Here is a 13,123-nt window from a genome sequence, read left to right on the forward strand (position 1 = left end):
CTCAGTGACTATGCCTTCCCAAGAGCCTGGCTCTCTGCACAGAAGAAGAATGAATGAAACATGTGAATATAATGGGTGAGGCAGGGTGGGGGAGGTGGGGGGGTAGGGGTGGAGAGGAAAGGGAACGAGATGTCTTACTACTGCTCAGATATCCAAAGTGTCTGATCCAGTTATCTCATCTCTCATTCACTTGGGTCTGAGTGTCACTAGTACTGGGAAAAGTGTCATAGTCCTTCGAGTGTGCTGGCACCATGCAGATGGGGCAGACACATATGTTAGACTAAGACACATTTCTGCTCCTTTCCTTACCAACCTCATAAGTGTGTGTGTGTGTGTGTGTGTGTGTGTGTGTGTGTGTGTGAAAGGTCTATAGAGAAAAAGCAAATGAAAGCCTTGGGTTCAAGCCAAGAACTTAAATGTGTCCAGTGGAATAGAGGTATGATTTTCACCAGCACGAAGCACTTTCTAAAACTCAAAATGATGCCCAAACCTTTATTCATAAACATTTACACCCACCCCACACACATAATGACACACATTCAGATTAGGGAGTATGGCTAAGCAAAGGAAACAACAAAAATAGGGATGGCCTAGAGAGAGCCCAGTAACAGATTGTTAGCTGCAGGAAAGCATTAATTACATCTAAGCCTGAGAATCTCCCTTCCCATTGTGCGCAAAAGTGAGAAACAGACATTCCAAGGAACACAATGGGGTCCTGAAAGCCACAGCGAGCCTGGCGCCATCCTGGTCTGGTAAACCAGGTGTGATGGGAGGCTCCCACTTTTCCTCACTGTCAGAGTGGTCCTGCCAGCCGACCTTGTCTGCTGCACTCAGCACAGAGACTGAAGGCTAGGAACTGAGGGCAGACTATAGAACTTAAGGTGGACTACCTTTTCTCCAGCTGGGCATGAGCAGTTGATGGTCTTCAAGAACCCGATCTGTTCGCTCCCAGGGGTGGGCAGCTGTGGAGGCGCAGGTGGCGGCTCTGTCACCACAGTCACCTGACACTGGAAGGAAAGATCAAAGAGTCAGGATCTGCCTGTCCCCTGGTGAGAGGATCGTGATCTCCAGGACTATTGAAGGAACTGGGCAGGGAAAGAAAACCTAGAAGCTTCCGAGAACATAGGAGTTAACAGGACACACCTGACAGCAGGCCTGTGGGTCTCTTAAGGCCTCACCGTGGATAGGCTACGCAGCCAAGCTCTAGACACTGGCCAGCTCATCAACCTGGAGGAACCACTTAGCTACGTTGGCCTTGGGGTTCACCATAAAGGATGGAGACAAAGGTGTTTGCCTTATCAGCTTCTGAGTCAGAATGTATGAGATAACCTAGGGAATCCTCCATCTTACAGGTTCACACCCACAGGCTCCCATCCCTACCCTCCTCTTCCCACCCTCCCTATATCCCCTCAGCTTCTATGGCCTCTTTCTTTCCTTCCTTCTCCTCTCTCTCTCTCCACATCCTTATCCAGACACCTATATCCCCAGCCCCTGCATACTATAGGAATGCAGAACAAAAAGCACAATATCGGAGCTCTTACTGTGCCCCCAAGCCTGGACTGCCAGGCACTGAACATGGAGCTCATCCTTGAACCATGGGAAGCAGGCTCCATTCCCATCTCATCTTTCAAGCATATCTTGGAACTAGGATTTGATAGAGAAACAGGGAGGAGGTGGAATTTTGAAAATGTGGGTGATGAGGTCAGAGGGGAGCAAACCTTACAGGCAAAGGCCTGGTGGGTCCAACTCTCGGTTCTGGGGCCTTTAGCATCCTCACTACTCCATCTTACTGCCTATCCCAAAGCATGGTAGTTTCCCGTCTTCTGAGCACTGAGTGCATCAATCCACTGTGACATCCTCAGAGCACCCTCCAATCTCTACCTTCCAGGCGTCCCCAAAGCTAGGTCATAACACTTGGCTGAAAGTTTTGGGGTCACCCTGACTGATACCCTGTGGTTTCTCCCAGCTCACATGGCATAAATGGTTAGAAGTAATACATGAATTCAGAATCCACACAAACACACTGAAGGCCCAATGCTACCCTGGGCCCAGTCGCTAATTCCCAAACCCTGAACACTTCACACCCCATATGCCATACCCATCTCCAGCCCACTCTGCATGTCTGCTCACCGGACCCAACGGGATGTCACAGCAAGTCTCCAGTTCTGCATGTCTCGAGTCACAGTAAATCACAATCCGCTGCAGGTCAAACTGGAAAGCAGGGTAAGGAGAGAAAAAAAGAGCTGGAACCTCCATGGTATCGGACTGCCCATGTGCTCTTAGGATCCTTCCAAGCCTGTGCTGCACTGCTGGGCTGCGCAGGAGGCTTTGCATGGCCTGTGTACCCAATTGCCATGCAGAGAAACCTGCTCTTGCATGTTTTCATTGTACCTGAATTATGGCCTTAGCCTAGCCCCCTGGCCCCACTTCTCGGCACTATAGCCTATGTACCTGGCAGCAAGCTGTAAAGTGACCACAGGCCTGGAATCTGTCTGCTTTCTGGGGCCACAGACTCTTCTAGTCTGAGAGTGGCCTGCAGAACCACTGCTTTGAGCTCTAGCTGAGGATGTCACACAGTAAATAAAACTCAGCAAACTGCTGCCCAGGTTCCCATTGCACAGCTCCCCACGTTTTGTTTTGTTTGTTTGTTTGTTCATTTGTTTTTTGCCAGCTCTGACCTGGGCCTCTCCAAGTAGTACACACTCTTTCCCATGCACTCTGCCTTCACAGCCCCACTGCCCAGGAAGACCCCTCCTCCCACTCCTGACAGGCAGGCTGCTCTCAGCTTCCACCATCCTTTTGCTGTCCAGGCTCAGGCTCACCGTTCCCACTCACCCTGTCCATCCTCCACACAGTACCTGGCTTGCAACAGCACTATGCATGTCCTTCCTTCTCCAAAACCCCTTTCCTCTAAAACAATAAAATCTCTGTAGGAACTGTGGGATGAGGTTCTGTTCCCTTGTACTCAGCTCTGGAACAGCTCCAGTCACAAGAAAGATGTGGCCCAGGCATGTGATGAACAGCTGAAAGAACCTTTAGCAAGAACTGGTAAGGGAGGGGCTCCGCCTGTGTGAGGCTAGGGGGTCTGCGTGACTTCAACCCTCTGCTTCTACCATGTGCTACTGAAGGCACATCCCCTCGTGACCTTTGACTCTCTTCAGCAGGAAAAGAGCAGATCTACTCATGTCTGTTTCATTTCCTGTAGAGACAACAATTCAAACCGGAAGAAACTGACAGAATGCAGATTTTCGATTTTGAGCAAGGCCGGTCTTCAGGTGATAGCCTGCTTTCTACATTAGCTGTAACTCACTGACTACAACTTGGCCACCAGACAAGGCTATATAGAGCTTAAGTTCCGAGCGCCCCCCCCCACCCCCAATTCCACCACTGCCTTTGATCCTGTTACTCCAGGCACCTTAACCCTTTCTGCCCACTGTCTTCCTAAGCCCCAGAATTTCCACCCATTCTATCCTGGTTCCTATTCCTGTCTCAGAGCTATGCTTAAATTCAGTCTACAGCAGCCGTGGGCTCAACTATCTCCAGCGTCCACTCACAGTTCCAAGCCTCCCACCATATCCTACATGCATATGCTCATCCAACGGTCCGTTGTTAGCTTAGGTGTGGAATCAGGTTATAGATGGTTGAGAGCATGAGCCAGGGCCCACCAGGCTGCATCTGAGGTTCAGATTAACTCAACTATCATGAAGTCATCTCAAGTCTCTGATCCTTCATCTGCCCTTCAATGAGAGGTTGTCACAAAGCTATAGAGGGGACTGAGGGGCTCAGAGGGCACAATGCTTGTCCCACATCAAGCCTAGATAGGCCGAGGCCTCTTCCCACTGTATCTAAGGCCCCAAACCATACAGCCATAAGTATCTTTGCCCATGCAATTGGAAGGATATAAAATATGCTGACTCTCCATCTGAGCTACGGAAGTCTGTCAGAGGCCCAAGACTTCTTGACATTAGATACCAAAGAAAACCCTTCTCACTAATAAATGAAAAGGAGGGAAATGAGAGGTGGCCCCTCCTCGCTTAAGGAACCAGTTAAAGTTCCCACAGGGACACTTCGTAGCTAACTATGATGACCAAATTCAAGAGTCAGGGTAGGACCCAGACCTGCTACCTCAGAACAAATGACAATCAACTGAGTTGAAAGAGACACTGATCACTGCCCCCCCCCTTGTGAATTTACAAATCGGAGCATGTCCTTCCATCTCTGTGCCTGGCTTTACCTCCTAAGTGGCACTAAGTGATATCACACAGCACCATGATGTTGCCACAGAGTGAGGAGTTCAGAGTTCACTGTGACCATACAAGGGCTGCCACCTGTGCCTGCAATGGTTGCACAAACCAGAGTGAAGGGTCAACAAACACTGCCCCACACTAGAGCACAAGGCCCTCTCTAGTTCTTTACTTAAAAACTAGATCGTGGCTATACATCTAAGATTGATTGGCTTGTCTTACAGCAGGGAAAGGAACATCCTGATAATATTCAGGAGTCTGATCCCTGTCATTTGCACTTCTGAGCGCCACTTTGGCAGATAATCCAAAGGTAGGACCAATGGGAACTGACCAAAAGGCAAGATGCGTGTTAGAGTGAATCCCTGGGTTCCATAGTCCATGGAAACCTCTCCTGAGAATCTGGAGGGAGGCAGAGGCCTGAGAGAAATAAGCAGTAACTGGAAGGAGAAGCCTAGAGTCCCTCGAAAGGAACAGAGGAAAGTCTCAGAGTCTCAGGGGTCTCCAGCAGACACAAGCCTCAGAACCCAGGTTCTACACCTAGGAGCAATCCCCTCTCTCTATTCCCCCCATGGGTCTGAGTAACGACAAACTCACTAGCTCAGAAGTTAACTCTCCAAAATCCCACTGTATTCTAGCCCCACACCCACGTGCTGACCCTGAACACTGGCTCAAGCTAAGATTCCTGCCTTGCCTCTCTTTTCCCAGCTGGGCTCTGGGCTCTCAGGATCCCCCCTTACCAAGCACCCTCTTTCACCTCACCCTGTGCCCCTCTCTCTAACAAGCAGAGATTCCGCAGGTACAGAACTTGCCTACTTTAGCTTTTTTGTCCAGGTGTCACCTGTGGGCTGACTTCTAGGATATCTGCAGTAAGCTTTGGCCTTGTATCCTCCCTATCTCTTCTACCTGTGCTTCACACATCTACCCTCTGGCACTGCTGCTCGAAAATAGGCATATAGGCCTTTATCCTGTATGTATAAATGAACCTCCTTTTGGAAGCTACCCACATTCTCTCTCAATCCCCCCCACCCTCACAGCTACCATGCCTTGCTTAGTTTGGGCACCCAGACATAAGGTTCCATAATACACAATGTCAATGTCTACTGTGGCATTTACCTAACCACACCGAATGATCTCAATGAGTCTTCCTTCCATAGAAATCCTGGGTTTGTTAAATTCACATATCTTTTTTTTTTCCTATTCAGATTCATCTATCAGACAGGCAACGCCTATACAGAAGTCAGAGAAGTAGCATCTATCATGGTAGAGCTTGCACTGTCTCCAACATACAGTAAGCACCAAATGGCTCCTCTAATTCTGCTGCTGCTGCTTCCGATATGGCCTGGAAGGACCAGGTTGCTATGGAAAGAATACAGGATTTATACTTGCAAGCCCTCTCCATGTTCTCCCACTCCAGGATGGTATGGTACCGCTTGACTATGATTTGTGCTTCTGTGTATTTATGTGTATTGGGTGTATGGGTATTTGACTGTACTTGTCAAAGTATGGTTGTCTCTTGACACCCAAGGAGCCCTCATCACACCCAAATTCAATGATGTTCAGGCTCTTTATTTTAAAGAGAACTGGTGTTTGCATGTCAATCTTGTGCTCCCTTGTAGGTACCAATATCACCAATGTCCAGCAGAGAGCCTAGTAAACCAAAGAATCTCAATGTATACACAACAAATAGCTCAATGGGTGAATGAGTGAGTGAATGAAGGGATGAGTGAATGAATGGGAAATTTGGACTCCAGCATGCTCCTTTCTGAGTAAGAGTCGTCTCTCCTCAGAAAGTCCAGGTGATGATTCATAAATAGATAATAAATTAGAACTACAGATGTGGGGGACACTGAGGCACCTAGAGTCTGAGGTCCCCTCTGGTAGCCCTGGCACTAACGTTAAGAGCCTCTCAGGTACTCACATCAATGGGCACGCTGTCATAGAGACGTTTGCCAATCACAGTCTTGCCCTGGATGTCGATATTCTCCCTCTCCTCAATAGGCAGCGTCTGAACCAGCACACAGTCAATGTAGAGGGACACATTCTGGGCCTGGATGCTTAGAGCCATCTTGTGCCAGTCACGGTCAAAGAGGTCATCAACTCGGGGGCCTCGGAAGACCACCCGGACAGCATCCTTCATGGCACCCACAGCGTTGTACTCAACTGCCTTGTTCTCACCATCCAGCCGGATAGAGACCTAAGGAGACAGACGCGGAGAATCCTTGAACATCTACACATGATGTGCCCTGAGCATCCTGGGGCAAAGCATAGGCAGAAGTGGGGAGGGGCAGAGTCAGTCCTGAGCCCTATGCAATATAAATGCCAGGTGCCAGTCTGCAGGCAGATGGGCAACCTCTCCTGTCTCTCATCTAGAGGACTCAACTGAAGCTCTAAGAGAATGAAGCCTCTTGTTGGCCTTGGCTATCCCAGTCACTCCTGCCTGCACACTCAACCCTTTGCAATTTTCTGGCACAGAATCAGCACACAGGGTTGTCTAACTGTTTGGCTTCTCCAGAATATAGTGTCACCTTCAACGTTCATGTTCAAGAACTGCACAAACAAAACAAACAAACCCCACACAAAATTATCTCATAACGTTTTAAAGTGCATTTACGATTTTCATAGTGACCTGTGGCTGCCCAATAGGCTACCACTGCAAGGATGGTCACTTTTGTTTGCTTTTGGAGGGATGAATAGTCACGTTTTCAGTCATGCTTTCTCTTCTTTCTCCCCTCCAGAATGAACACACTGTGTGACAGGGAGGCCAGGTACCAGGAATGCAACAGTGAATGGGTTCAGACACGGACAATGCATGAACACAGGGCATTAACTAAGGGTAGTCTTCACCTGCCCTGAGAGCCCCCTGCCTGCATTCTTCTGAGTTTACTAATCCAGATTTGCCTTAGCAAATCCTTGCTGGCTCCCCTTTCTTTTCTGCCACATCCCCACAAGTAACTCTATCCACTTCATCATGTTTGTTGTTGTTGTTGTTGTTGTTGTTTTAGTTCAGTACATAAATAGTGCCTGATCATCCGAAACCAGGAGTTCATTTTAACACTTTGTGACCTCAGACAGGTTATTCAACTTCTCTGCACTGTTATTTTCATTTGTAAGATGGTATTGATAGTGGCACGTACACCACAGGCTTGCTAAGGGTTCAATATGTAAGTATACATGTACGCATTTTACATAGTACTTATATGCCAGGCTCTGGTCTAAATCTTAATTACAATAACTTAAGCAGGTAAGATCCCAGAAACTGCAGTCTTTTCTAGTGGTCCTGGTTTGTTTCCTATTGCTCTGATAAAGAATATTCACAGCACAGCCCTGGTCTTCTAAGTTCTGCTTCAGGCTCAACCTCCCTTCTACACAACCAAAGGGTACCTCAGATTTTTAACTGGTTCACATGCATATGTACTACAGGTATCATAAATAGCCGAAAACAAGGGTCTCCTTTCTAATCACCTAACATAGCTCATCTGGTGTAAGTGTTCCATGATTGAACACAGTCCTCTCTTTCTTCAGGGTAGGCTCACAGACCTGAATCCTGGCCCTAACAATCTTTGGAGATCCCCGAAGGCTTGGATTTCCCTCTGATGTTTCTGTCTCTAGCACAAAAGGAAGCAACATAGGCCCAAGAAGTGTGTCCAGCAACACTAGCTGGGTAACTTCCTGGAGTCCACTTCATCTCTCAGCAAGTGGTGATAGCTCTATTTCCAAGATATATCTAAACTTTGTTCAATCCAGAGGGAGGGGGCAGCAGTCATGGCAGACAGAGAGTACAAAGCTCTGCAAATGCCATGAAAGAAAAGACCCAGACTGTGGAGGTGGTGTGGGCTCACCAGACAAGAATGTCATGGCAGGTGCCCAGTCCTACCCTGCCAGACCAGAGGAATTGGAAAAGCAAATCTATAGTTAACAGGCATTGGCAGCAGAAAGGAACCCAGAGCCGACAGAAGCCTGTCAATGCTTTCAGTCTCCCACACATAGGAAACTCTATCCCTCCATGGTCAGCACTGAAAATGAGTTTGTATCTCCGTGTGACTGCAGATGCTATGGGTGAGTTATTCAACAGGACTATCAGACTCAGACAGGCTTAGAACAAAGGCACAGACTTGGGCCTTAACTACTTTGGTTCAAGTCTCAACTTCTGCTCTTATTATCTGTGCAAACTCAGGTCAATTCCTGAGCCTCTCTATGGCTCTTTCTTTCCCTGAGATGAGAATAGTAAAACCAGCCTATTTGCAGCACAATGCAGGGGATGCAGTGCATTAAGAATTTTGAAGCGTCCGAACCATACTAAGAGCAGTTTTGTGTTTGTAAAGAGTGAAGAACAATGTCAAGTCCAGTCTATTCTACATTCTATTCTGTTCTGTTCTATTATATTCTATATTCTGTTCTATTCTATTTTATTCATTCTGTTTTTCTATTCTATTCTGCTATTCTATCTTATTTTACTCAACTATAACAGAATATTCTATTCTGTTAAAATAGAATAAAATTAGCAGCCGAATGCCCTTGGCATTCTCCACATCTCCTCACAATGTTCTTAGCATCTTGGTTGCATCATCTCCTTTACTTATGATATGAAGTGAAGGGGAAAGGAAGATAGGCAGGATGGGAGAGAGAGGCTTAGAAAGAGGTAGGCCAAGAGATGGGAAGAGGTAGATGGTGCTGGTTGTCTCAGACAACTGTCCGTGGTTGTTGAAGGCCGCTTACTTAGAAAACTTTGTTTTGTTTCAACCCCATATGAAAACCAAGGGAGTTTCTCTCAGCTAAAAGTGAGAAGGTCTACCCATTCACATTTCCAATGAGAAGACAGGGTTCAGAGATCAGGCCTTTGTGTCTGAGAACAGGTGGGTTTTGGCCTGCTCAAGAGTGGAGGGCAGTGCTGCTTTCCTCTCAATGATGTCTTGTGTTGATGACGTTGGCTTTGAGATCCATCCCTCCTTGCTGGACTTGGTGCTGATGAGGGACTGTGGAACTGAAAGCCAATACTCTACAGGTGGATAAAAATGAGGGTTTGGAATTGCACATGTGAGTGAACTGAAGACAATCTTCTTTTATACAAGAGATCTACCCATGACAGTTTTTACTATATATTAGACTGTGCTTGGTGCTATGCAAGCATGCTTTTATTAACACCTGATTCGTTCACCAACTGTTCATGATAAGTACTCTCATTTCCCACTTTCAAGCTGAGGAAGCTAAGACTAATGGGCAGTCCCTACCACCTGACACTGAGGAGTTTCTTCCGATACGTTATGAGGTCACCAATAGAGAAGGCACCATAGGCAGCAAAGTACGTGTTTATTTCTTTGGTTAGACAGAAAGTCTCAGAGAATAGTAACTGGATATCAAACCTTAGAAGGTCTAACCAGGGAAAGAAAAGGAGCTAGACCTATGGGTTCCTTAGGGCTCCACACACTGGACCCCACTTCTGTCTAGGCTCAGAACTGAGCATCTTGCAGGAAACACAGTGATCAAGTTTGTTTCCTGGCAGAAGGACACAGAACTTGTCCTTGAGCCAGGCAGCACTGACGCCTATACCTGTGGGATGCCATACTGGTCAATGACTTGCCAGATGTACCAATCTTCTTTCCGTGATGTTTTCCGGAACCGGAAAGTTGTGACAAAGGCATACTCATCAGGAAGACCTTGGGGAAACACATCTCTGAAAACAAAGAGAAGCAGACAGTGCCAGCATTAATGTAAATGCACTAGAGAGCTGGCACTGAAATCTTTCATATCTTCTCAGTCACTAAGTCCTGGCAGTGTGACCCCTAAGGATGCCTGCAACACTCTCCCCCAAGCTATACTGATGCCTCTTACTAAAGCAGTGTCTTAGTGAGGCCTTCTATTGACCAGCACTGTGGCCCTTTCACTGCCTTTGCCTCCACTCTCAGTGCTTACCTACTGTCTCCCCACCTTTCCAATAACTGATGGTCAATAAGTGCTGAATGACCCTCCCCCAGGAATGATTGCCGTGGACACTTCCAGCTTCACCTCTTCTGTTCTGCTCTTGTGTTTATTATACCTGTGTTCCTATAACAAGTTGTTATGGCTTCAGTGTATGTCTTCACAAAATCCACGTGCTAAAATCCTAATGCCTAGATAGTAAAAGGTCAGTCATTAGGTAATGAGACTGGAACCCTTTGTTAAGAGAACCCCCTCCATGTTGTTTAGCATTTCTACCAGGTGGTATTACCATGAGAAGACACCATCAATGCAGACCTGGCCTTAGACATCCAGTCTCCGACCAGCTCTTTCAGAAACTTCAGCCACTTAGGAACCATGCATACCATGCAGGATAGTCAGCAAGACATTGGTCATCCTCTTCTCTCTGCTAGTCCCTCAACCACCATTACAGGGCAGCTCTCTCCTAGAGGTGGCCTCTACTCCAGGGACTCTATAAACTGTCCATTCTCTTCCAAATTCAGTTACTATGGAGATCCCAGAGCCAATCACTTTGTGCCTGCCCATAGCATCCTTGGACCACCTGTTCTTCCATCTCCACCAATGTCATGAACAGAGACACCTGAGCTTCCTCCCGAGCCTCAGTTCAGCCCTTCAAAACAATTTTCTTTCCTTCTTTCTCCCCATCTCTGTCTTTTCCAACAGAGTTCTGCAAAAAGGGTAACTTACTCTTTCAGAGCTCATTCATCTCTCACCATCATCTCAATTCAAAGCACCTGTTCTCTGCCTATGTGGGGATACTAGTGACAAATCCCTGTCCCTTAGCACCTACCACAAGGTCACCAGTATGATAGGCATCCTACAGGTGCTAAGAATAAAGAATCATGAAAGCTGTCAAATGCTGTTTTCATGTAAAAGCCTTTCTTTTTCCATGCTAGGCTAATTTTCTCAGAGGACACTGAGGGGCTTGTTTCCCATGGCCATGGAGAAGACCAAGTAACATCCCTCCCCTCCCTCTGGATGACCGTGACAACACCAGTGTCCTAGCTAGGATTTCCATACTATCAAAACAAAGTTTAACCCATTTTTTTGCATTTTTTCAATAAATCACATACATATTTCCCAAGACATTAATCTAATTCTTAATTTTAAAATGAGTATGTTGCAGGACATGGTATAATGAGGACATGAGCTTCCATCCCATTCCATCCTGGAAAGAATTTCTGAAGGATATGTTTTGATCTTTGCATTATAAATCAGGGAACCTGGACTCTTTAGGGTTAACTCAAGGGATGTGGCAGATAGAGTTCCCACCTGAGGGTCTGGTCTCTCCATAGCTTTTCTCTTAACCACCAGCCAACTGTTCTCTCATTCTGCAGAATCTGGCCAGGAGGAAGCCACAGTCTACCCTGGGGATGGAAGACTACCTCTGAAAACACACATAGCAATGGTTTTGCTGCTGGAGGAGAAGGAGGCTGTCTGGCCAGACAGTCAGGAAGAGAAGTGGGGCAGCATCTGGGTTCCTGCTTCTTCGATTTGCAGATCCTCAGGGATCCTTTATGTAGCTAAAAACTTAAAAGCTAAGACCGGTCCTCACTGACTCTCCACTTATGTATCTAAGCAGAGGAGATGCAGTTGTTCAATATCATCCTCTAAGGCAGGACATCATGAGGATCATATACAGACAGGAGGAAAGTTACCCATCACCTTCTGAACCTAGGCTTCCCTCAGGAGTTAGAAACTCCTTTAATCACCATGCATGTAGGAAGAGACAGGGCATCCCCACCCAAGACACTTTTCCCTTACTACTTACTTCCTTCATGAACCTCTCGATTGTTTTCTTTCTGAATACACTTTCTTATAATTTTGGATTATCTCAAGTGCGTGTACCCAAACAAACTTAAAGACGCTTTGATGAATGGCAGGTGTCCCAGGAGAACAAGACATCTCTGGTCTATGAGGCATCTGCTACATTTATGTAACTCTCTCCCTTCTGTTCTTTATTGAATGTTATTCTGTGGTGAAATTATATGTGGTGCTTTTCTGTTTCTAAGCAGTGTGGCTGGTGAATTCCTAAGGAGGGGAATGAAGTAACAGTATAGTATAGAGTCTGACCATCCTCACATTTCCCCCTAAATGAGCCTAGGACCAGGTGACACACAACTCCCCAAGCATCTGTGCACCACTGCAGAAGAGCATGTTCAGTATCTGGGAGGTCAGAGTGCAGCCCCTGTTCCACAGGTGAAAAGATGGAGCTCAGACAGGGAGTCAGGCCCCTCATTCTCCTTTACTCTCATGGGTTCCGAGCCATGGGTGAGGTGCTACCACAGTCTGAAGTAGAGTCGGCCCAAAGGATACTCAGTGAACTCAATGCTGTACTCCAGCCTCCATGGAGAGCTAAATCTGACTTCTCTCACTGTGATGAGACACTGGAAGAGACTAAGGCTTGCGCCTCTCGTAACACTTCTAACTAAGCAACAAAAATTGTCTACAAAAAAAGCAATTGTGCAGTTTAACTCACTTGCCTCAAGTTCACTATGCTCAGTGCAAGAGTGAGAGAGTAGAAGAAAGCAAGGCCTGACTTAGGAGGTTCCCAGAGAGTATCATCTACAGCCCAGCACTGGAACAAGGACCAGAGAAGGTATCCAGGATAGAGGAAAGGACACCAGCAAAGGCCTGGTAGTAGGAGGGACATGCTTGTAATTTTCTAAACATACAGGACCCAACAAATGAGGCTTGGGTGAAATAATAAGACTCCAACAGTGATCCTAAAGGCCAGTCCACCCTTTCTGTCCTCGGAGTGCGAGAAGATTAAAAAGCAATTAAAGAGTTACAAGATGGAGGAGGGATCACACAATGCAGGATCATCCTAATTTTCAAAGCATCTGTCTGTCTCCAGTGAGCATAGAGTACTCAGTGTGGGAGCACTTTTAGCCCTTCACTGGAGATGAAGTGGGATCAGATAC

General features: G+C 46.8%; 1 protein-coding gene across 2 annotated transcripts in view; it reads right to left on the reverse strand.

Annotated features, from left to right (window-relative positions):
• Positions 1-13,123, reverse strand: part of Col22a1 (collagen type XXII alpha 1 chain) — a 237,024-nt gene that overhangs the window by 171,257 nt on the left and 52,644 nt on the right. For both annotated transcript variants that reach the window (XM_021183654.1, XM_029469967.1), the window contains exons 6-9: positions 9,792-9,915; positions 6,163-6,438; positions 2,131-2,211; positions 891-1,007 (exon numbers count right to left, since the gene is read on the reverse strand). In XM_021183654.1, coding sequence (XP_021039313.1) covers positions 891-1,007; positions 2,131-2,211; positions 6,163-6,438; positions 9,792-9,915 — 598 coding nt within the window. The remainder of the gene's footprint in view (positions 1-890; positions 1,008-2,130; positions 2,212-6,162; positions 6,439-9,791; positions 9,916-13,123) is intronic.

This window comes from Mus caroli, chromosome 15, assembly GCF_900094665.2.
Source record: "Mus caroli chromosome 15, CAROLI_EIJ_v1.1, whole genome shotgun sequence".
In the NCBI taxonomy this organism is placed as follows: Eukaryota; Metazoa; Chordata; class Mammalia; order Rodentia; family Muridae; genus Mus; species Mus caroli.